At 29.8% G+C, this 24,820-nt stretch overlaps 1 protein-coding gene across 1 annotated transcript in view; it reads right to left on the minus strand.

The window, feature by feature from the left end:
• Positions 1-14,315: 14,315 nt before the first annotated feature.
• Positions 14,316-24,820, minus strand: part of LOC129960640 (uncharacterized) — a 389,931-nt gene continuing 379,426 nt past the window's right edge. Inside the window, exon 4 of the mRNA XM_056074188.1 lies at positions 14,316-15,550. Coding sequence (XP_055930163.1) covers positions 15,189-15,550 — 362 coding nt within the window. The 3' untranslated portion in view covers positions 14,316-15,188. The remainder of the gene's footprint in view (positions 15,551-24,820) is intronic.

The raw sequence follows: 24,820 nt of genomic DNA on the forward strand, positions 1-24,820 counted from the left end.
CACCACTAGGAAAAGAAACAATAGGATTGAATTTCAGTCGTACTATAGTCACTTTTTTCAGTGTGCTACGGAATTGCTGAGCTATGAAAATTATAGTGGCTATATAAAAAAAGATTTTTCTATGAAATAAATCAGATAAATTGTTAGTGCTCTTATCAGCCATGAATTTCTGAACAGAGCAACAGCTGCTATGTGTAGTTTTGTCAGATATGTGTGCCACCTTTATAGCCTAGTGATTAAGGAGTTGAAATCGGAAATTATTTATGGTAAACGTTTTACTACTTTATTCACTTCCGTTTCCCCTTGTCTTCTGTATTCAGCCGACCACCCCGCCACCAATGAACTATGCAGTGGCTATAGTAAGCTATCGACACTTCGATTGCCCTACCGGCGAGATGAACTGCAGTTATTGGGTAGGAAAAAATGATATAAAATTGAATTTTCTTTTTATATTTTGCTGCAAAAGTACTGGCATGGGCTACTGCCAAAGTTGTGATGATTCTGTAATTTTTGTCATTCATCAAATAGTTTTTCGAAATTCACTCAAAGAATCATAATACAGTTGAAGAAATTATGTTTCATATTGTACAATATATTTCCCAATATATTCAAAGTAATTTCCAATATCAAGAATTTATTATAATATGGGAAAAATATAGAAACTTTGATTTTCCTACAGGAAATACTGATTAGTCCTTTTTGCTTTATCATTTTGCTTGTTAACCTTTTCCTAGCAACTCAGCTTCTTTTCTGATTCAATCAGCTAATTATTAGCTGAGCTAAACGGTATCTTATCCTTTAAACTAGCGATGCTTTGATCGAAGCGCGTTGACAATGATAATGGAATGTTTCTTAAGAAGATCGGCACAGTATCCAAGTAGACATAATATCTTACAATATCGTAGAATTTAAAAGTAATACTACATAATGTTCGACAATAAAACATGCTAAAATGTGAGATTTTTATAATATTAAACAATATTTTTCCTGACATTGCGCACTGTTTTACAGTACTATTCATAGCTAATAGCCGTCTTAGCCATTGGAACTACAAGATTTGGAGTGACGGGGTTTTATAATGGTAGCAGAATGACAGAGAAGAAGTTCTATTCGATACGAAGTTTACGCATTGACAGATCCAATTTTGCCGGCGTCCTGGCATAGGGGTAGCGCGTCTTCCCCGTGATCTGGGCGTCCCGGGTTCGAGTCCCGGTTTGGGCATGTTTGTTCTTCTGTTGTTCTATCTGTGAGATGTATGAATGTGCCCTCCTGTAAAAAGGGGTTGTGCAAGCGAATGAATGATGTGTGAGTGGCAAAGTCGTACTCTTGGCCCTAGTTGGCGCTACTATAAAAAATAAGAGACGTTCCCCTCAGGCTTAAATCGCTGTCTTCGTAACAGCGGGCTTGTCAGTGGCAAGTGCCATAAGAAACAAACAGATCCAATTTTGAATAGCCTTTTTAATTAAACTACCCTTTTGTATATTTTCTAATTATTATTGTAACTTGTAGTAAATGAAAGAGAGATTTTCGCTAACCTATGATTTGGTATATGGATACAAGAAAGAAGTTTGGTTCAAAAGTAATGCTCTCATTACGAAAATACTTCATTTTTTGAATTGGAAATAATTTCGGGAAAATTCAGGTTTTCAGCAGTTTTCAGTTTCATGATATTTTCAAGCATAAATTGCATACCGTCGATGAACTAGAATTTATAATATTATTTTCATAGTATTGTATGAAATGACATGCTGCCATCTGTTGATGGCAAGAATCTTTTGACTTCAAAAAATTTTTTGATTTTGATACAGCATCGATAAACATCGAATGAATGCAATAAATTTTGCTATATTATGATTTAATATTCAGGATCCTAAGGAATAATTACCCAGATGATTTAAAAAAAGTAATACCTTTAAGCAAATGATATCCTGAGCTAACATTAATTATTAAGTAAAACTTTACTTTTATAATTTTTACTTTTTTTAAGTAAAACTTTTCTTTTTATGGAAATTTTTATAGTTTCGAGTTAAGAAGTTAATTTGACATCAAAGAGTTAATGATTTTCTCTCGTAATTAGCTATTGGATTATAAATGGAAGTTAGATTTAAAAGAAATTTCATTAAAAATATGGATCATTAAAAATGTTTTATATTTTCAAAACCATTTACGTTTTTGGCTTTGGTATAACCAATGAACATTAAAATTTCAATATTAGGTAAAAAAAATGAAATAGAATTCTTAATAAAATACCAGCTGCAACCAATATTAAAATTTCAACATTAGGGAAAAAAGTGAAATAGAATTCTTTATAAAATACCAGTTGCTCATCGCAGCTTTTGATAATGTGCTGAAACAAAATTTTTGACATGCTTTCTATATACTATATGACGGGATGAATAAATTTTTTAGAATAACATTTTTTATTACTAGTAAGTTTAAAAAATTTATTTAATTTTAAATAAATAAGTAAAGGGGGAGGATATCTTATTAAAAATCGGGACAAATGTATTTTTCTTACTTTGATATTTCAGGTGAAACTTTAAAAGTTAACAATAAACTGTCATTTAACATTGTTTGCAGAATTTATACTAATATCGACATAATGTTGGTCAGGTTCATCAAATATAGATTTCTCTGTATATTTTTCGCAGTATTGTTTAACTTTGTTTAATGTCGAATTTTCAATAATGTTTCACTATGATACATAGTGTTATACAATATGCGGCTTTAAAAAAAGGACTTCAGCTAATTTTTTTTCTTTCTCTTTTACGAAGTATAGTGAAAGTATTCTTATCATCATCATCAAAAAAAAATTACGAGCTGGAGATCCCTGAGTTCGATAAACACATTTTTGGAAAATATCGGTCTATGAAAAAATTACTCAAAACATTTTGAGCTAGACAGATGAAATGTAGTATATGGTTCTTTAAACCATCCAGATTTCTATCAAATTTTGAGCAAAATCTATTCAGAAGACGTCTGTCTATCCGGCTGTTCCAATATAAATTAACGTGATAACTTCAAAGCGAAAAGAGTTAGAAGGATAAAACTCTGTGCACTGATTTAAAATCTATGCCGTAGATACCCGTCAAATTTTGAACCAAAATCACCAAGGAGTTGAGCGTTTGTTTCTCTGTACTTTCAGAAGCATGTAAATACTATAACTAAAAAAGCTCAATGACTTAATCATTAAATTTGGTATGTGATTTTGTGACTATAATTATAGTGATGTTAAATTTTGGTTTCTATCTGCAAAAAAAAAAAAAAAAAAAAAAAAAAAGCATGCATAAAACATAAATTCCTTTATTAAAGAGTATGCGAGAAAGTTTTGGGGAGACTACTCTCACTGGTTTTAAATGAAGTTTCAAAAAAAATAAATTTATATGCTGAAACTAATATTTTTGTTTATAATCTTAAATTAATAATATCTTTAAAAATTTTGGACGCTCTTAAATATTATACAATATTTTTTACATAGTATTCAGCATTCCTCAGCAGCTACAGTATTTACTGAAATATTTTATTAATATTTTAATATTATTGGGATTAATGCATCTATATCCGAGAGCAAGTGAGGTGCCGAAGTTTAAGAAAACATGGTGGATGATGATATGTCTTTCCCTTTAACTATTCATTTTTGAAAATCACGTGGTCCTTCTTCTTTTTTAGTTTCATCATAGTGAATGTAAGCGAAATATCGAGAATTTTTTTTTCCAAATATTCCTTTTTACAATTTGGTTTTAGCTTAGCATTTGAAGCATTCTTCATAATTGGCAAAAATTTAACAAACTTTTGACCAATCCTAATCTATAATGTATCCTAATGTATAATGGTTATTGCAGAATTTTTTTCTTTATACTAAGCTTTTTTTTATTAGGGTTTTTTGTAACAAATTTTTTATTGGTTTTTTTTATTCCATTTTTATTTATTAGGATTTTTATTAATTTTTTTTATCAGGGTTTAGAGTAACAAGAAGCTGCCAGTCAGTTTTTGCTCACTAAATCATGCTTGACAATCTTATATGTAAAGAAATCGTTTGATTGCTGACCTAAGAACTTCCATACCTTCACATACTATTCACCATTCTTTATTGTTTGCAGGATTAGAGCAAAATATTAACAATTTTCATTAATATGTACTGAAAATCGAATACGAAGGGAAGAATATTTATTACCATCGTACAGGAAAACGCTTTTGGAACTAAGTTTTGAGGAATCTATCGATAGATGCTACTCATCGGAATATAGATTTTTAATTTTTCTTTTTTGAAACAGTAACAAAATTCTTCTCACTTTCTCAAAGAAGAGGGATGAGAACCATAAAAATGATATACAGGTAGTAAGAAGTTTTTTCTGCAGACTTGAAACCAAAAATGAAATTTTAAGGCATTACTAAAGAATTTCTTTATAAATTATGTCTAAAACTTTCATGCTGCAGAAAAAGATGGGATGGCATTCTGAAATTATTCTTTTCTCTTTCAGCATACAAAAATCTATAGAAAATAGTTAAGAAATCTTTTGCAGTGTTTTGGTTGCAGAACGGAGCTAATTAAATTCTACTTATCAAATATGTTACTGTTTTTCAAATTGATGAAAAGAAAGGAAATGAGCAAATATGAGGTTACGGCTCATGAAACTTTGCATTCGATAGACAGTGTAATCGAATTCTAAGCATATGCAAACTCAATGAGGAAAGATAGGTAAAAAAAAAAAAAAAAAAAAAAAAAAAGATGAAACAAAATAAAAAAGAAAACCCTTGTTTGTAATTATCTAACCAATCCCGAGCGGTTCAGTGATAATTACAATTTAGAGTCTGTTTCTTTTTCTTCTTCTGGGTCTTCGTCTTCCTCACTCAAATGAAGTATTTATAATTGACGTGATAAACGTCTTTTACAATAGTCCTTGCATTTTTTCGGAAGTAGAATTAGTGCATGAATGTCCTTCGGAGTACGCAAGTTAGCACAAATATTTGATTTTCTCTAATACTTAATTTTCTACTGTTATAAGGTTATCGATATTCTTTGGAACATTCGAAGCATATAACGAAAAAAGCGACTATGGAGAGGAATTTTTGATACTCGTAGTGGAATTTAGATCATAATTGGTAATTTGATAACTCTAGTTCTTCAGATTCATTGCGTTACTCAATCACATTTGAATTTCTAGGTATATACTTAGGCAATTTTGACGTACTACTTTCAGTGTTGAAAATACTGAAGCTGAAAATAATACAAAAAACAAACTGAAAATGGTTTTCACTATTGATTTAAAAAAAAACAACAAAAAACGTTGACAATTTGAGCCATTCAAGGGATCACTACACTTACTTCTATATGATGCAATCATGAGTTTTTGCGTTGTATTTACCATATTATCAGGTAGAATGTGCTCGCTCCTGAAAATTTGAGTGACTTTTAGAAGTGTTTAAATGCACAAGACCAATTTAATAAACTTCTTCTTACCTTGTTTTTAAAGCGAACATCTACAAGAACATTTATCATGCCTTTTGTAAAGCGAACTAGGAATACAAGAACGTTTATCATGCCTTGATAATGTGTTAAACTGTTGGCAGAGAATAGATTGATCCATGAGGTTCTTTTGTTTGCTGTTCAAAAAATACTTGAAGATGGTAAAGCAAATGCTGTGAGCATGACAATAGGATCCATACATTGTTGTGTTTAGCGCAAAACTTTTAACTTATTAAGCGTCCTTTGCGCCATAAAAAGTCAATCAGTCAATCGACCCTGCCCTTTTCCTACAACACATTCATGATTTTCAACATCTGTAGTTATTTTTGTGATAATAAAACTACCTGCACCCTCCGCAGTTTGCTTAATTGTAAAGTCCTCACTCAACTTTAGTACCTGGCATAGTTAAAAGCCTAACTTTATTACAATTGAGCATGACTGCTTTTGTGCCATAGTTTCTATCATTATTTTACTAAATGCTAACTCAAGTGCTGTGTATCTCCTAGTGCATGTTATATATCCATCTGAATTAGTTTTTTCACAGTTGATCGCCTCGAGAACCATAAGAAACAGCAATGATTTTTTTAATATGTTCAACGTATTTGTGTAAAATTGTAGAAAATCTTTTACCATTTTTCCAAATTTAACAGCAATAAAATCAGCATATAAGTTGGAGCAGCAGCTTAGCATATAAGTTGCTCTTATCAACTATGGAGGTAAAAAACATCTTAAAAAAAAGGATCTCGAACTTTTTTCATACCTCATTCATTGAAAAATGTCAATGGATAGTGTGTTATCTCAGTTATTTTGAAAACTGTAGAATCATTACAAATTTGATAAGATCTAATACTTATATTACAGTAGAAAAATACGTGATATTATGCAGAATTTTATGCTTCACAAGTCTTATGTAGAACCTTTTTAGAATGAAGTACGCTTTTTCGAGTTATCTAGGAAAACCAGGAGGAAAAAAAAACCCATTTCATTTCATTTTTATCCACGAAGCAGCTAAAGCTCATTTTGCCAGTAGAAAAAAATTATTTCGAACAGTTGTACTAAGTCCAGCTGAAGTGACTGAAAAACCATTCTGACTTTTTTCAAGCGAAAATATTGTTTTCTTTTTTTTACTTTTACATGTTTTACTTATATTCGATGCTTCCAAAGAATATATCTTGATTTTTTTGTTTCATTCAGTGATAAATAATGACATTGGCACTCACTTTATCAATATTCAACATTTTCTCTAAGTATATTATAAGAATTGAATAAATGTACTAGTTAATCAGAAACGTTAATCAAATTACGATTTTTTATGAATAGAAGTAAAAAAAAAAATGGTTATTATGAAAATTATTTTGGATAAAAAAATTGTGAAAAAAAAAAGAGCATTGGGAGGGCAGTTTTATTTTGATGTGAAACATTTCATTGTTAAAAACTTTCATTATTTTTCTTGCAAACGAAATAATTACCTTCAAAATGAAATGTTTAACAATTTGTATCGAAATAAGATGCGATTTCATCAAGTTTTAAACTACAGAAATTAAGTGGTATCATTTTAAAGAGATCTTTTTTTTATTTTTTGTTTCACTTCACTTTAAGGAATTTTTTAGATGATAAGCGGAAAATATTTAACAGATCGATAAGTATAAAGCTTTTTTTTTTTCAAAAACTAAAAGTTGTACATCAGTCTATTTGTTTAAAAACAAATCTAGTTGATTTCAACTTTTTTAGAGAAAACAAGATATATATATATATATATATATATATATATATATATATATATATATATATATATTTTGGTTTAGAATATCCGGAAACTTAAATCATTAATTTTTTTTCTGTTTATACTTATAAAAATTAAAAAAAATTATTGAGCATGATGGGCATACATTAGATGTACATTTTTTGCATTCTCTTTATTGCATTTTTATTTTCTAAACGCATTTTTGTGAGCATCTATTTTAACAAATTTAAAGCCCCTGCTAGAAAAAACTTATACATCTGCTGATTTTAGTATAATATATTTCAATACTAATTTAAGTAACAAGACAAATTACTTTTTATCTTGAAGGGACGACGAAAAATTTCATTATATCGCTTTACTCAAATTAAAATTTTGTCCAGATGTGCTTATAAGGATTAGTTTCTTGCAGGAATTACTTCTAAGGAAAAGCTTCTTGAAGTGCTTTTTGTTCCACCACCATCTATTGATAAGATGATTTTTTAAAAGATATCTTCGGATCAGTCTCTCCTTATTTCTACTTTTTGTTAGAAAAGTCGACTCTGATCCTATGTGTAAACAATCCCTACTCAAGACCAGACTCTTAAGATCAAGTTAACGCCAATGAAAACTGTGTTGTGAAAAGAGAGTGAGACTTAAAAGAGAATAGGGTATCCTTTCTTGAAATGGATGAGGCAGCATTTTGTGATAAGTTAATTCGTTCCTTTCGATGCCAAAGAAAGTCTGATGTTCCTAACATAAGCTGCAATTAAATTAAATTGCTTGTCAGCAGTGGTATTAATGATTCTTTTTAGAGGAAAAACCCCCCGATATAATCGTGTCTGCATATCATGTTTTTAAAATTAAAGAAATCCTAAACAGGTGTTTACAATGCTGTAAAAAAATAAGCTATTTTCCCTCAATTTTTTAAAAATAGCATCGCTTCGGGTACAGTTGCTATTTGCCTCAAAGTAACATGTCTGATTAAATTTCTAGCACGGATGAACAGGCGTTTTCAGTTCTATAGCCCGTTGTTGTGGTGTGGAGAGGGGGTACCAGCTCAGGTGTCGTCCTGGTCATCTAACCGCGGTTCAAAATTACGAGGTCCGTCCCAAAATAGCCCTAGTGTTGCTTTAAGCGGGGCGTTAATATAACTAAACTAAACTAAACTAAGCTTCAGTGCTATAGTAAAATAAGCTATTGTTCCTCCACTTTTCTTAAATAGTATCGCTTCGCGTTCAGTTACTATTTGCCGCGATCAGAAACATCTCTGAATAAACTGCCAGCAAGGATAAAGAGAGACCTATTACAACAGTACTTAATGCTGTTTTTTGGGAATAAGGGGTTTTCTATATGTAATGTTCTATAGTAGGAATTTCAGTAGCCTGTTAATTTAAGTGAGATTTTTCTACTTGTTCTTCTGAAGGATCTGCTATTTATTTACTTTTTTTTGCTCCTTTCTCAGACAAAACTTGCCAGATAAGGCGAATATTCATGTAAAAAAAACTTTTTTCCTTATAAAATTTATTGAACATATCAGATATTTATCTTCACTCAGATTAAAAATAAAACAAAAGTAAAAGCTCTTACGTTTTTTTTTTTTTTTCGTTTTCAATTCTTAAAGTGTATCAAACGGGCTCTCGTTGATTTAGTACGGAATTATGAAGAATATAATGTCAGTATAATTGCTGCGTTTTAATTCTGACGTCATTCATTTTCAATTAATCTTACATCTCTTAAAAGGTTAACACAGCGAAGTTAAATCGTTGAACTTAATGATAATTTATTATAAAGCTGAGCCTTTATGTATCGAACTATGAAAAAATCGATATATAAAGTTGCTAGATCGATTCTTGTCAAAGATTCAATATATAGATACTGCGATATACAGATATGACACCGAAATTTTTTTTATCAATTTTCTAGGAGAAAAAACCTCTTCACCAAGTTAATTTTTTAGGGTTAAAGGAGAGAAAAAACTATTAAATTGGCAAAAAATTTTTAAATAATGTACAAATTATAACATTTTTTTTAAAGATGGCTATTGCCTTATTTGTTAAATTTTTTTTTATACTGGGCCTTTTTTACCTAGTATCTTTATTGCCATTTTCTACGTTTTTTTTATTAAACTGAAATTTTTTTTTCACTTTTAAAGATTTCATTCTGAGGCCTCACTCACAATAAGAAATTTAAAGCTAAGCTAAATTTGAGGTAAAAATTTTGCACCAAGTTAGAAAAGCGGTTCCGTGAACAGAAGCTAAGAATAATACATGACTCATTGGCAATCGCGTATTGCTTTCCCATAAATGATTTTCGGTCTTCCGAGAATTTCTATTATATTAAGAATAGACGAAACAACTTTTCTTCTATATAATTTATATTTTTTTTAATGAATACAATCAGACGTCGCTTTTTGATAAAAATATGTAACTATATTTTTTTATGTGAAAATCTTTCTTCTAGATACATGGATTTTATTTGTGATAAAGAAATGGTTTTTGTATTCAAAATAAAAGATTCTAGAAAAAATTCGATGAATAGAGATTTTTGATGCATGTGAGGATTCCACTGAATTTCAAAATTCGATTTTGTAACAGATATTGCTTTTGTATAAACATATCAAAAAAATCGATTATAAGTGACAAAGATTTCAAAGAAAAAATTAATTGCAAAATTACAAAATGCAATTTCAAACTTTATTTTAAGAATATTTTTAAGGTTTATAAACAAGTGAACCGAAGCTTAAAAGATTTTTGGTAGCTTAAGTTTATAAATAGTTAAAACACAAACTTTGTCAGTCTTTTCCTGTTTATTTCAGCTTTTAAGTAGTGTTAAGACAAAAGACCTAAGCTCATACACCATTTTACTTAAAATCTGAAACACGATAAAGCAATGATTTGATTGGTCAATGCGTTTTTAAATAGTAGACATTCAAACAATTAAAATTTTAGCTGCTCTTGTAAATAAAATGTGCATGCGATCTAGACCGAAATTAGTTTCTAGGTCTGATACTTTATTACAAAAACCAAGTTCCAAAAACTGAAAATTGAAGTTAATATCTGTAATACCGTTAGAGATATGCTTAGCAACCGGATGGCATGATAAATAATAGATGGAGTTTCAAAAAGACGATTTTATTGATTTGAACTTGGAGTTGGTTTATATATAAGGTGAGTGGAAAAATGTGAGGCTAGTTTTAATGGAAAATCAGAAATTCACGAATGAGTCATTTTAACATGGGAACATGTGATCACAAGAGTAGTGTACGACCGATAGAGAGGGCGCTGTGACAGAGCAATGAGGAATGGCAGGATAACATGTTTCGATGAATGCTCATTGATATGAAATTTTGGGGACACTTCAATATTATGCGATAGATTTTTTAGTCAAGTTATTTTGGCAACAGGTATGGGCCGACCAGGTAATCTTCCAGAATGTCAATCCAAACGTTGATGTTGAGGTCTATTGTATATCACATTACCTTGTTTCTCATGAGTTTTCAAACACTCACGGAGGTAAACAATTACATCGACCTTTGAAAATGCAGTTTTGTTCATGCGAAAATGAGCCTTAAATTACCTTTTGTTGCTTTACTTGTGTTTTGTATGCGATCTCATGCTCCTATGCAATAATGTCTTGGATATATAACAGAATTATTTTTGGAAGTGTGTTTAAGGCTTTTTGGCTCTTCCCGTTATTCTATCATGTAAATCACAGTAGGAATAATTGTGAATACACTAAAGTTTTAATGAAAATTCGGGACAAGGAACAGGAGTGATTTATCTAGAAACTTTATTTCATGTAGTCGTCTTTTATTTTCTTGTACAAGTGTCGAACATTGTTGCTTCATGTCATTGTAAAAAGTGGAATACTAATTTGCTTTTTCATTTTCTTGACTGGAAGTTAATTATAGCACAATTTTTAAAAATCTTAAATCAATTCATCATTGAATGATAACTTGCACTGAAATCAAAAGTAGTATAATGCCATTTTAACTTTTTTAGTAAGTGTTGCCATTTTTTTTCTAAAAGTTGCTCAAAGACATTGAAAAGTTAATAGCTTTTTTTTTCTATATATGCAACTTAAGCATACGAAATTCTATTTAATTTAGATAATTCCTTTGAGGCATGCTCTTTTTCCTTTGAAATAAAATGTATTTTTTTTTCTGAAAATTTCCACTTTCCTCAACTTTACGTTTAAAAATCATTGTTTTTTAACTCATTGTTTTTATTAAAATTCTAATATAAATTCAGATCTCTTAAAAATGTACAATATTTTTCTTTTTCTTGAAGCAAGGTCGTTAAAATTTTGAGTGTTTGAAGCAAATTCACATTAAAAATCCCACAGAAATGCGTGATTGGTATTTAGTGCTTATGAATCTGATGTGAAAAATCTGGATTTTGTTGCAACAAACTGATATATAGTTTAAAATTATATACAATTGAATACCTGCATTTTAATCCAGTCCATGCTATATTTATTATGATCTACTCTTTTACTGTAATTCAGCTTGAAATTTCAAATCAATAAACTTTATTTAGAATTACAATGCATCTTTCTGCTACACTGATAACATCAAACATCATCATCACTGATACATCATTATAACATCAAATTCAATACTTATAATAAAACATAAAATTCAATATTTTTAATTTCTGGAAGCTACCTCAAAATGGAGCAACAACCAGTGTTTGAGAAACGTAATTATTATGTATAAATTTCACATAATGAATTAAACTCTTTATAAACATATTTTTGAATCTCTGAAAATAGAAGAATGGTGCAGATAAAGAGTATTGTCAAAAATATTAAAAAATTATCTATTTCTATAAACAAAATAAATCACAAAAATTACATTTTTTTACAACCTTTAGCAAATTGTATAAATTAAATTTCAGTTTTTATTTTTCAACCGGCAAAGAACACAAAATTAGCAATGAAAATTGTAATGAAATAAATGAGGAATTGAGCATGTGATTTGAAAATCTAATTCTGCTAAATCTTTAAATTGTCTGATGGTTAAATCTTTCCTTTTGGTAGAAAAATTGTTTTTTTCAAAATATAATTACCATTTTTTTTTACAATGGAAACAGTGAATTATGAAATAAATTATACAGCATATGCAAGTAACATTTTATTACATTGTACAAACAAACAGGCTAATATGCCCATTAATACTGTACAACATAGAGGCACATAATACACATGTTACACATTTCCAGAAAACACTTTTACATTTAGCATGCACAGAAGGCAAACTAAAATAACACCTATGATTTTCTCTAATTTATGAACAATATATAATTCATCAGTTAAATTCTAAACATGACTGTCAATTCGAACAACATCACACTTTTGAAATTTTCTTTCTGTATACTATTACACATCAATACATAACAATTACTTCTCGTGTATCAAATAAATATTTTTTTCAAGAATATATTTCTTGAGACATGTCCGTTATCGATATACTGCAATGTGCTGTTTAAAATGTCTTTCGGATGTAACGAAAATATATGTGCAGCGTTATTTTATTTCTTATAAATATCAGCTATATCAAATACACTTAGTTCCATACTCAAAAAAGAACTATAAAAATGCATTTATGTCTTTCAAATCATTATTTATTCATGTTCTGAAGAATTTTTGGCTATGAAAAATTTGGTGAATAAAAATGAAGTGCCAGAATAATGGAAGAAAAATACATCAATGTTGTGCAGGTTTTGAAGAATTGAAACGTGCAGGACAACAATTATGAAACGGCGACATTTAGTTTTACATTTGATTAAATTTAGAGCCCCGGAAACTCGACATTTTGCAACAAAAATTATTATATTTTGAGCAAGTTATCGTTTATTTTTTGGTATCCCACTTGGATTCTATGAGAAGTTCTTCCCGAGGACAACTTATTTCTGAGAACAGTATTTAAAGATAACATTTACTACAATTAAATGTTCTAGAATTGAACGAATGTATTGTTCTAGATAACTGGGCATAACTTTAAAATTCCCCAAAACTGAAGGAGCTGCTAACCAGTTATATTGATAAGTAGATTAGCATGGGCATCACATGAAGCTGTCGAAAATACTTAACGGAATCCTAAGGAAATAAAATATTCCAAATAAGTATATTCTATATATTCCTTATATCTTACTGATTTGCTTGTCGTGAGATTTAACATTATGTATTTTAGAATTAGGAATTAAGAATTTTCTTAGTATCCATGTATTTTCATGAATTATGTTTAGTTTTGTGTTTCATAGAACTTGTGGCTGTTATTCCCTCAGCTTGTATTACGCAGAGTTTACGGGGTTCTATTGTTACTTTTCAATAATTTAGAATGTTGTATATATGTTTCTTTTAGAAGTTAAAAAAATTTGCTTTATCACTTTTAACTATGTATTATGCAGGCCAAAACAATGAATTTTTGTTGGTAGATATATTCTAAGTCTGAACTCTTTAGTAAGATAAAACGGAATTTAACAATTTGATTTTGTAAATGCATAATACATGTTTTTGACTTCCGTATATACGATTTATAATATTCCATAAATTCAAATAATAAAATTTTTATTTCATATAGTTACCTATTTAAAATAATAGCTATAGGAAAACCAATAGCACCAGTAATATACCTGAGAACATGCAAGCATGTTCATAATTGATATGATATATTCCATATATATATATAGATTTATATATATGTATATATAGTTACATATATTTGCTAAGTATATCCTTGTTTTCTGTTTATCATCAAGAAGAAAACGGCAGATACTCGCAGGGACTCTCCATTTGTTCCTTCATCTTTATGAAGATGATAATTTATTTCATCACATACCGGAGTTTAAAAAGAAAATGGTTAATTTAGATTCTATAAAAAAGCATTGAAGAAGAGCAGCATTGTTCTAAAAATACTATCATTACTGAGTCGTATTCAGTTTTTCATTTATATGTTTCAGAGATTTCAGTGAATTTTTGAAAGAGGGGGGGGGGAAGTAAGAAAAGGAAAGGAGAAAAAAGAAAGAAAAGGAAAGGGAAAAAAGAAAGAAAAGGAAAGGGAAAAAAATATTCTACAAAAATATATAAGATAAATATTTTCATAGCTAGATTATTAAGCTCACATTGTTTAGTCATATTTATAATATTCGCACAAAAATTCATTTTCTTTCATTTTTGATTGTTGTAATAAAATATTACAGTATTATATCCACAAGAATAGTTTCTGATTCTGTATTTAGAAATAATTTTAGATTTAGATAGTTTATGAAACATAAATTACTTAAATGGTCCATTGAGAATCCAATATGTCTAATTTAAGTATCTGTTTAGTGTTTAATTAAAGTATGCTAAAATGTTGCATTTTGGAAATCAAAATATCACGTTTATATCATTAAGGACTTTCAGGAATAATATTGGCAGTGTTATTGGGTTTCATAAATGTGGATTGTTTCAAATAAAAATTATTGTTGGCTTAAATAAAATTGGTGTTGAGGAAAATGAGTAGAAACACTTGCTTTACTATGATTCTCACAGTTCAAATATCAAATAAATTGAGAAGAGTTTGTATTTTAAACGAAAATATGTAACAATCAAAAGCAAAATCGTTATAATCTCTGATTCCTCTGAAATTAATTCTCCATTGTTAAATCTGGCCGAACCGAATTGATTTGAAATCCTCAATCTTTGACACTGAACATTATAGCTGTACATTATAATTGTACTGTTACTGCAATATATAATACATAATAGTTGTACTGTTACGAAATTAAGGTGACCAGAATTATATTCAAGAATTTTTTTGAAATTCTTAAGATTGAACAATTGAAAAATGACATTGCTGCTCTTCTGTGGTATTTATTCATTCACATTATCAATACATCGAACAAATCTATAGAAAGAGCATTGGCGTCACAGAACAGCATACATATAGAACATCGAACGTATATACTCAAAGCACGGCAATACATTCTCAAAGGGATACAATCAAACACGGAATCAAAAGGCATCCACCGGCCGGTATAAAGCTGTGTAACCACAGCATCGAGCTCGGAGATGGTCTACAAACACAAGGGCCTCTGTTACATGTTCCACCAACGCGGAACATTCACACATGAGTACATACGTTATTCCACCGTCAGGAAAAAGTTTTTTATGGAAGGTTAATCTTCGTAGTCCTAAATGCTTTGGCAAAGATGTGTAGACTTGGCGAGCTCCTGTCCATGTTAACCAATTCTTTTCCAATTTTTCACGATCTTCTCCAGGAAACACTCGAAAAGCTGATATTATGAAACCAGTTCTGCTGGATATGGCGCTATTTAAAGATGGTTTGACGATGGATGCAACTTCTTCATAGCCAGCTAGAAAAAACAAAAAACAGAATTATAAATAACTCGAACCACAGAATACATAATGAATCTTAATGCGATGATATAAACATCGTAAAAAAGTATTTATATATAAAGGTTGTCCCAAAATTAACACAAGTTTTGAATTTGCCTCCATTTGTGTAGTAAAGTGCTGGCAACCTTAATAAAAAAAACCCATTTGACCGCTGATAGTTTAGGGTTGTAAAAGTAGGACGTTACACGGTAGAACAACGTGTTAAAGCAAGATTTGAATTAAAAAAAGAAACACAGTTTTTTTCTTTAAATTGTTATATTTTTAATGAATCCTAAAGTACACAGGATAGGGTTATGCATGGAATACCACATAGAGTAAATGGCCCCTATGGCTTTGCTGGTGCATACGCACTCTTTTGTCGAAATTTTCCACGACCATTTTGCATAAATGTGGCTTCATCGATGCAGGGTGGAATTTACTCCTTCAATGCACGCATGCTTGTGGGCTTGTTGTGATAGACCTTTGACTTTAAATAACTCCATAAAAAGAAACACAGATGGTGTTAAATCACTCGATCTATGGGGCTAATTCTCACACTTTTGAACCGTGATCTCCAGAATTTCATTATTTTTGAAATATTATTCTACAATGAAAACATGTTGTTCTATCGTGTAACTCTAACTTTCACTAACCCTAAACTATCAACTGTTAAATGTTTTTTATTAGGTTTCCAACACTTTACTGCATGAATGGTGGTAAATCTTGCGTTAATTTTGGGACTTCCTTTAGTTTCCACATACTTGCCTTAACTGATGTATTAATTGATTGTGTATTTGCAGACAATTCCTATATATTAGTTTTAATTGATTTTATTCCCATTTCCATTTTTCAAAACAATAATTTGATTTTTTACAACTCATCGGTCAAATCTTTCTACTATAATGAAAAACAAATTATTAAAGGTTTTTCAGACTAATATTTATAGAGCTTTATTTAACTACGAGAAAGATAAATTGAATAAATTTTGATATTCTATTTATACAGTTTCGCTTTTTCTGTGCTCAATAAATGTTCAGTAATCATGAAATATTTTTAGTTAATCTAGCTAGTTAATTTAGTTAATCTAGTTTCAATAACAAAAAAAAGCAAAGGATATTGTTGTTGCTTTTTCTAATGGCACTTGCCGTAACACAAGCTCGCTGACTAAGTCAGCGATTTTAAGCCGAGGGTGCGTCTATTGTTTTCAGTAGCGCCAACTAGGGCCAAGAGTATGTCTTAGCTATCCACGCATCACATTCGCTTGCACAGACCCTTTTTACAGGGGGGCAAATTCACAGATCTCATAGATAGCATAGATGAAGTAACAACCATGCCCGAACCGGGACTGGAACCCAGGAGGCTCAGTCACGGGGAAGACGCGCTACCCTTATGCCAGGACGCCGACGCAAAGGATATAAGTATATTAAACTCATACAAATATCAAAAAAATTTACAAAATGATTCTCAGCCTTTAAAATTTCTGGGAAAATAAATACCGTCTGTGTCAAAATCTTAGAACGCATATTCTGTACTTAACACTTTTCAACTCATTTCAACAGAACAAAAAAACTAGCTAAATAGAATAATATAATTCCAATTGACAAGACATATATTACTGAATGGTATAATTTTTGAATAAAACTAAATAAAAATATGTACATTTATAAAGCTGGTAATATAAAGCTGAAAATCCTTTGGGAGGTGTAATATCAATAATTGGGTTCAGAAGATTAATTTTTTTTGACATTGCATAAGCACTCAGTTATTAATACAATAATTACACCATATAGCATTTAATATAATATTAAAAACAACTAAAATCTATTGGGTGTGGTCTTCCCGAAATTTTCTCACATACTTCCCAACAAAGATCTTATACCTTTCCCCTGCACAAAATTGTGGATCTTTGGTAAGGCTCTGAATGCCTGATAATTTCAGGCATTGATAATTTTAATGTGAAATGCCTGATATTTCGTGACGGAGTAAGATTCACGAAATATACATGCTTGGCTTGAAACCAGCATTTTTATTGGATCTATCGTGCGAATATGAATTTTGAATGACTCTTTTCGACCGATTGAAATCAGAATTTAACACGGAACTAAAGTTGTAGTCATAAGATTACACACTGAATTTTATTGATTCAAGCCACTGCTTTCATGAGTTATCGCGTTTACGTGTATGTAAAAGTACAGTTCGACAGACGGCCAATCCTTTATCAGATTTAGTCCAAAATTTGAAAAGAATCTATATTTTAGATGCTAAACTTGTGTACCAAATTTTTTCTATCAGCTCATAACACTGTAGTTTGTCGTGTTTACTTGTATTCAAGCAGACGGACATACAGACTTGCTATGAATGGATTTTGTTTAAAATTAAAAAAGAATCTACAAAATTGGTCTAAAGTTCAAATACCAAATCTCATCCGTCCAGCTCAAAGCGTTTTTGAATTATCGTGTTCACAAACAAACAGAAGAATGTGCAGACAGGTTGTGCCAAAAAAGTGTTTTTCGAACTATAGAAATAAAGCGTAAATCACCAAAATCTCGAGTTCGAATTTTTTGGTGATTACAGTATTTTTTCTATACTTCTTATAGAGAAATTTAATATCATGTACAAGAGCTTTGCGCTCGTTTGAATCCGCAAGGATCCTCTTTTAATGATCCGAAATATTGAACTTTCCACGGTTATATAAAAAAAAAATGTTAAAAACTTATAGTAATTTAGGATTTCAGTTACTAATTGGTTATTTTAATTTTTAAATGAACTTATCTTTTCAAATTTTTCGATTTTAAAAGGAGTAAAAAAAAAAAAAAAAACCCTAAATGATGGGATTTTTGTATTTAGAATTTATGGAGACCTTAGCGCTTCAATTACTAAAAAAAAAAACTGTTTTATTAGGGAACAACCCCGTGCAGTAAATAGTAGGGAAGAAACAATGACGGGCTATTTAGTCAGGCCAATTTATATGAGCAGTGAATCTTCGTTAGTCAGGATCCGAACATTTGCAGCTGCACAATGAAAGAAGCAGGCAGCTGCTAATAAAACTTTATTTGATGCTGGTCTTTTCGTTCAGCAATACTTTACACACAATGAGAATTTAATTAAATAACGTATATCTGTTTTTGGTAGGTGCTGCTATTCAAGATGTAACTTTATACAAAAGTATAAAGTCTTTCAGAAAATTTTCAAAGTACATTTAATGAATAAACTTGACATTCTTTGTTTTCAAGAACATCGCTCTTAGTCTATTAAGATAATTATATATTATCAAGATAATTATAAAAAGGAATTTAAATGAAATTTTTTTATTAGATTCTATAAAATGTAAAACAAAATATTAGATGAAAAGAATAATGATGTTTACGTGACGAAGAACAATGAATATAATTGAAATTAATGAGAAAGGTATAAAGAAGAAAATCATGCATTAAAAATATTTAAAATTGTTATAAGGATATAAAACAGAGCGTCATTATATACTTGATAATATTTTTCATTTAAAAAAGTGCACCCAATGGATGAATACCAAACTATTAATTTCACTTTGAAAACTGAAGAGATAGGATAACTAAATGTATATGAAAAATCAGATTTGTAAAATTAATTAATTTTTAACCATGTTTATAAATGTTAATATTGCCAGAAAACGGGATTTATTTTTTGGAAAACATATTAAATATGAAATAAAAAAAATATTTGAAACATTTGTTGTTTGATTTAGTCATTATAGAATTCGTACTCTGACCAAATGCTTTTCATCGTCGGTTAGTTAAATCATAATTTCTTTTAATTATTAAGATTGAAAATTGATTTACTTGACTACTAAACATTATTTAATAAACTGTAATTGAAATTTTAAATGTGTTGCTTAAAAAAAGAAAACATACATTTAAAAAAACAAAATATTCATTTCCCAAGATATCGATAATTGAAATACAAATGAAAACGACGAAAAAACCATTTACATGAGCGAATTATTAATAAAAAGATTTAAGGCATAAAGAGGACTAGCAAAGGCTAAGAAAGGTAAGGCATCAAATTCTGAAGGACGTCTTAAAAGAAGAATCGAACATGTCATATACTAATATTTACATTCGGATTTATGATTCATTCTTGTGCAAAAATGCATTTTTTTAGAAGATTATTATGGAAGGGTTTGAAAACACATTGAATTTCATTTGTCGTGCCATCATCTATATTGGTTGGATTTTGGGCGAAAAGAAATTTGAGGATAATTATTTATATCGTTTTAAACATATGAATACTTAGAAAATATCACGGAAATAGCTTCCCTGAATATTTCAATTACTTTAACTCGATCCATATACATTCCAAAATGAAAAATACAAACCATGAAGCACACACAACACAAGACGTTGCTAACACATTTTCGCCCAACCAGACTAAGTTCTCCGCTTTTTATTATATTAATGACTTCCTTTCACCAAAAACATCTCCAAACTAATCACAGAATGGTGACCGAAAGCATATGTCAGGGCTTTCCATTGTTCATGAAAATCTACCGGAAAGAATCAAAAAGAGTCAAAAGCGTCGACAATAATAGACGACTCTAAAGAATTCACAAACGACCCCTTGCGCTACAGACGGCGAGGCACAAAGAAATCTTTATTCCGCTTTTGGGGTGTGGCTGATAGAAGGCAGAATCTTGATTACGTGAAAGGCACAGTAATCAAATCCATCGTGAAAAAGATCTTGGACATAGAGTTTGACATCGCCTAAATCTCTTTAGTCGCACATTTAACGAAGATTTATTATGGATAGGAAGTTTTTATGTTGTCTAATAGATATGAATGATTTTTGGAATTTTATTGGGCAGGTCAGGTACTTGTGTACAGCAGAATGAATAATATTACAATTGTAGGTGAATTTCATAAGATTTTTTTGGGAAACAAAAATTTAGAAAATGACATAAATTAAGGCATAGTCATTAAACATATAAAATGTGTATCCCTTTTTTTAGTGTGCCAATAATGTACAGTCTTTCGGGGGGGGGGGTGAAGCTACCTATAAAATCTTTGGTTTGTAAACATTGTAAAATAAATCTGCAAATTTTTTGATAAAAAGGAAATACATGTAATATATACACAGTGGATTCACATGGATTACAGTGGTTGGTGAATTTGGTAAGTTTTTTTTTGAGGAACTAAAATTTAGAAAATGATATAAATAAAGGCATGGTCATTAAATATACAAATGTATATCCTTTTTTTAGTGTGCCAATAATCTACAGTCTTAATGTACAGTTAATGTACAAAAGGCATAGTCATTAAATATATAAAATGTATATCCTTTTTTTCTTTTTTAGTGTGCCGATAATCTACAGTCTTAATGTACAGTTAATGTACAAAAGGCATAGTCATTAAATATACAAATATGTATCTTTTTTTTCAGTGTACCAATAATATACAGTCTTAATGTATAGTTAATGCACAAAAGGCATAGTAATTAAATATATCAAATGTGTATCCTTTTTTTTTAGTGTTTCAATAATGTACAGTCTTTCAGGGGAAAAAGCTACCTATAAAATATTTGGTTTGTAAACATTGTAAAAAATTTTTGTAAATTCTTTAGTAAGATTAAAACGCGTGTAATATTTTAATATATCTACAGATCATAAGCTGTCATTAATTCAATGATTTGATTGTATTTAACTTAAAACTGTCTAAATGCTTAAATCAATGCAATCAAGTAATATATTTATTCCTCGTCTGAGTTGTACATTTATGCAGATATATTGTATAAATGTACATTGTATAAAAAATGTACATTGTATTATATAAAAACTTTGCAGCTTGCCATTTATTTATAGGTTTCCAGTTAGCATTTTCGGTCGTTGAAGTACATTTTAAACTTAAAGAGAACAGCATCTTTTATGCTTTAAAAAAATTCAGAGTAGTTATCAGTTGAAGGTAAAGAAAGTTACTTCAGTGCGAAGAATGTCTGCAAAAAGTTGAAATATGTTATTTTTTAAAAAATATAATAGAAAAAATGCACGAAGTTTGTTAAATTGGTATCTAACCATATGGATACACATTTATCTCATCATTGCTATTGCTACAAAAATTGGAATATTAAAAAAAAAACAAAAAAAAAACACTCCTACAAATAGAACTGGACGCCAACATGCATAATAACATTAGCTTAATAATTTACAAGACTACATCATCATTACATAACATCATCACATATAAGTGCTAGCTCATACAATAAATTCCTCCTATACTATAAAACATATTGACATGGTAATTAGGGAATATAATGCCTTAATTAAAGAAATATCTGGATATTAAAAAATGTAGCTTTCTTTCAGTATTGATACTGTCAGATTTGAATTTTATTGAACATGTATGGGACGCTTAAAGAGATGAATTTTATCGCCATATTTTTCAAGAAGTCTAGAAGGTCACGTACATGTTTAACGAAAACCGGTGGGAAATGTTGCTTCTAGTTATTGCCGTACAGTTAATCATTATCAAAGTTGCATTTTTGTAAAAGAATATCAATCATGCTGATACACTAGTATAGATATTGAACATGTGATATTTATGACGTTTATTAACTGAATAGGTCAGAAGCTGAACACTATTCCTTATAATCTTTTCTTATTTTAGTGAAGTTATTATAAAATAGTGGCAATTGTTTTTTTGATTTGAGGAGTGCATTGCGTTTGGTTTTAAATAAATTCTCTTTTGCTATAACCGACGGTATTTATGCACTGAAAATATATACTCCTTTCTTGCCCAAATTATTTAAAACAAGGATGGGGAATCCTATAAACCAAGTAGCAATTCATACTGTTTACAAGTACAGATTCTTTAATAATTATATCCAAGTAAATAATTAGAATAACATTAATATAGATACTTCCATTGTTAATTGGTAAAATATTTTTGTTTTAAGCAGAGTCAGAAATTTATGAAAGAGAGCGGCTGAAAAGAAAGTAATGAGGAAAGGCAAATTCACAACGTGAGGAAGAAACGTGGAACATGAAGGCAGAAAGAAAGAGGGAGAAAACATTAATTACTAACGTTTTGCAGTTGATAGATGTTATAAGACGCAGCCCAATATTCCCCTAGTTTCGCTCGAAAGCTTAGGAAATGGTAATGCTGTCAGTAGAGAAATCAGTCTGATTTATGTAAGCGATTATTGCCACTAAGCAGCCAGGAAATGAAATGATGAAAGGAACTTCATTTCTGATTATTGATTAATCTATACACCTATGTTACATAAATAGTTAGGAATAATGGTGTGTTGAAAAACACATCACTGTTAGGGATAACTGTTTTTACACACCCATGTTACACCAATAGTTAGGAATAGTAGTGTGTTGAGAAACACTTAATTGTTAGAGATAACTGTTTCTATATGCCTATGTTACACCGATAGTAAGGAATGGCGGTGTGTTGAAAAACACTTAACTGTTAGGAATAAGTGTTTCTCAGAAAATAGGAAGGTAATGATATTTTTCCCACCAGAGAAGATACAATTAATATAATTCATCTTATTAATAAAAAAATCTTATCTGTTTTCACAAAGTATGTGCCCATGTAATTAAAGTTACTCTAAATTTTATAAAAAAATACTTCAATATCTTTGATTTAAGTGCGAGATAATAAGAAAAGAATTTGGCACAGTAAATAAAATTTTTTCCCGTATCATTTGTTTTTTATCAGATGTAAAAATTTTCCTGTGAAGCTTCCAGCAAAAGTATTTACAAATGAAAGTTCTTTAAAAAAGGGGAAATTTAAACTACTCTCTTCAATTATTCAGGCCGGGAATAAACACATAAATACTACAACGAGTAACAATAAAATCCAACAGTTTTGCGAATGCGTAGAAAAAAGTACTTAGGAAAATAAATCGTTATTCATAACGGCATTTTAAAATTGTTATTCATTTTTCAACATGCGGATTGTTTTCCTGTTTTGGAAATAATAGAAACCTCTGTCACACTTTTAGAAGATTTTATTGACCTAATTGCTTTTGGCCAGAAGTTGCCTAGTTACGTTGGCTGGTTCGTCTTTTAAAAATAATGTCGAAAGCGGACATACTGAGTACTAACTTCGTTAATGCTTTTTGAAAAAAAATTCTTAAAACTCTTACTATTTTTGAAAAATAATTACTGCTTAAAGTTGTGTTGCATGGAAATATACAGCCAAGAAAAAAAAATCTGCGAATTTTGATGGTAATTTTAAAGCAGATTCGCAGATTTTATAGAAAACAGGATTTTATTTATAAAATATAATGTTGCAGCATAAAATCTTATTATATTAATTTTTCAATATGCCTTTATTTTCTGTAACTATTCTTTGACATTATTTTTCATGATGATAAAGGTTTTGAAGCGTTAACAGGTGAATTCTTACCCCTTTTCTCTTTCTCAACTTCTTATAGCGCAACAATCGTTTCTAGACAACTTCTATTTTTAGCATATCGAATGCCACGATATAGAAGAAGATCTCAAAGATATGTTAGAAAAAGGATTATCGGCTTGATGCAGAATTCTTGTTCCATTATCGTAAAGAAAATCTGTTGGAGACGGAGAAATACGTTCGCTTGGCAGAGTTTTGTAAACTGTGACTGTGAGTGCTGAGTATCTTTTTTGCAAGTATGCAAAACAAAAGATGGCTTCGAAAAAACACGCCGAATTGAAAGTTTTATATTCTTTTGGGGCGACTTTTTTTGGGATTTGTTTTCATGATTTCGTATTTAAGAAAGAAATAGAAGTAATAATTCTACTGAATTTAAACCATTAGCTTTCTGGTGTTTTTTTCACCACCGCAATTTATAGGATTCTCATTTCAGGTGCCCATTTTATTTAATATATTTCTTGCGTTCAAAGAGCCATTATGAAGCAAAATTAAAATTATTTTTCCGTATTTAAAATAAGCATTATAATTCTTGCAGAGCTAATAATTTATAAATAATGGCTCAGCAACAAATGAGTTCAACAGCAATGATCAGAATTTGCTCAACAGCAAATGAGCCATTCTGCTGAAAATTGTTAATCGTCTTAAACTGTTAGAAACATATTTTAAAATTACTTCTAGATTCTTAGAGGTGGTATTAATTATTATATTATTAAGTATATATATATATTAATTATTAAAAAAATATTTTTCTTTTATATGTGAAACCTTTTTAAATCAATCCATTCCAGACTAATATTTCCAACTAGGAATACCGGATTGCCTTGCATTTCAAGATGCGGGCGGGATGCCTAT

The sequence above is a fragment of the Argiope bruennichi genome, chromosome X2, assembly GCF_947563725.1.
Source record: "Argiope bruennichi chromosome X2, qqArgBrue1.1, whole genome shotgun sequence".
NCBI lineage: Eukaryota > Metazoa > Arthropoda > Arachnida > Araneae > Araneidae > Argiope > Argiope bruennichi.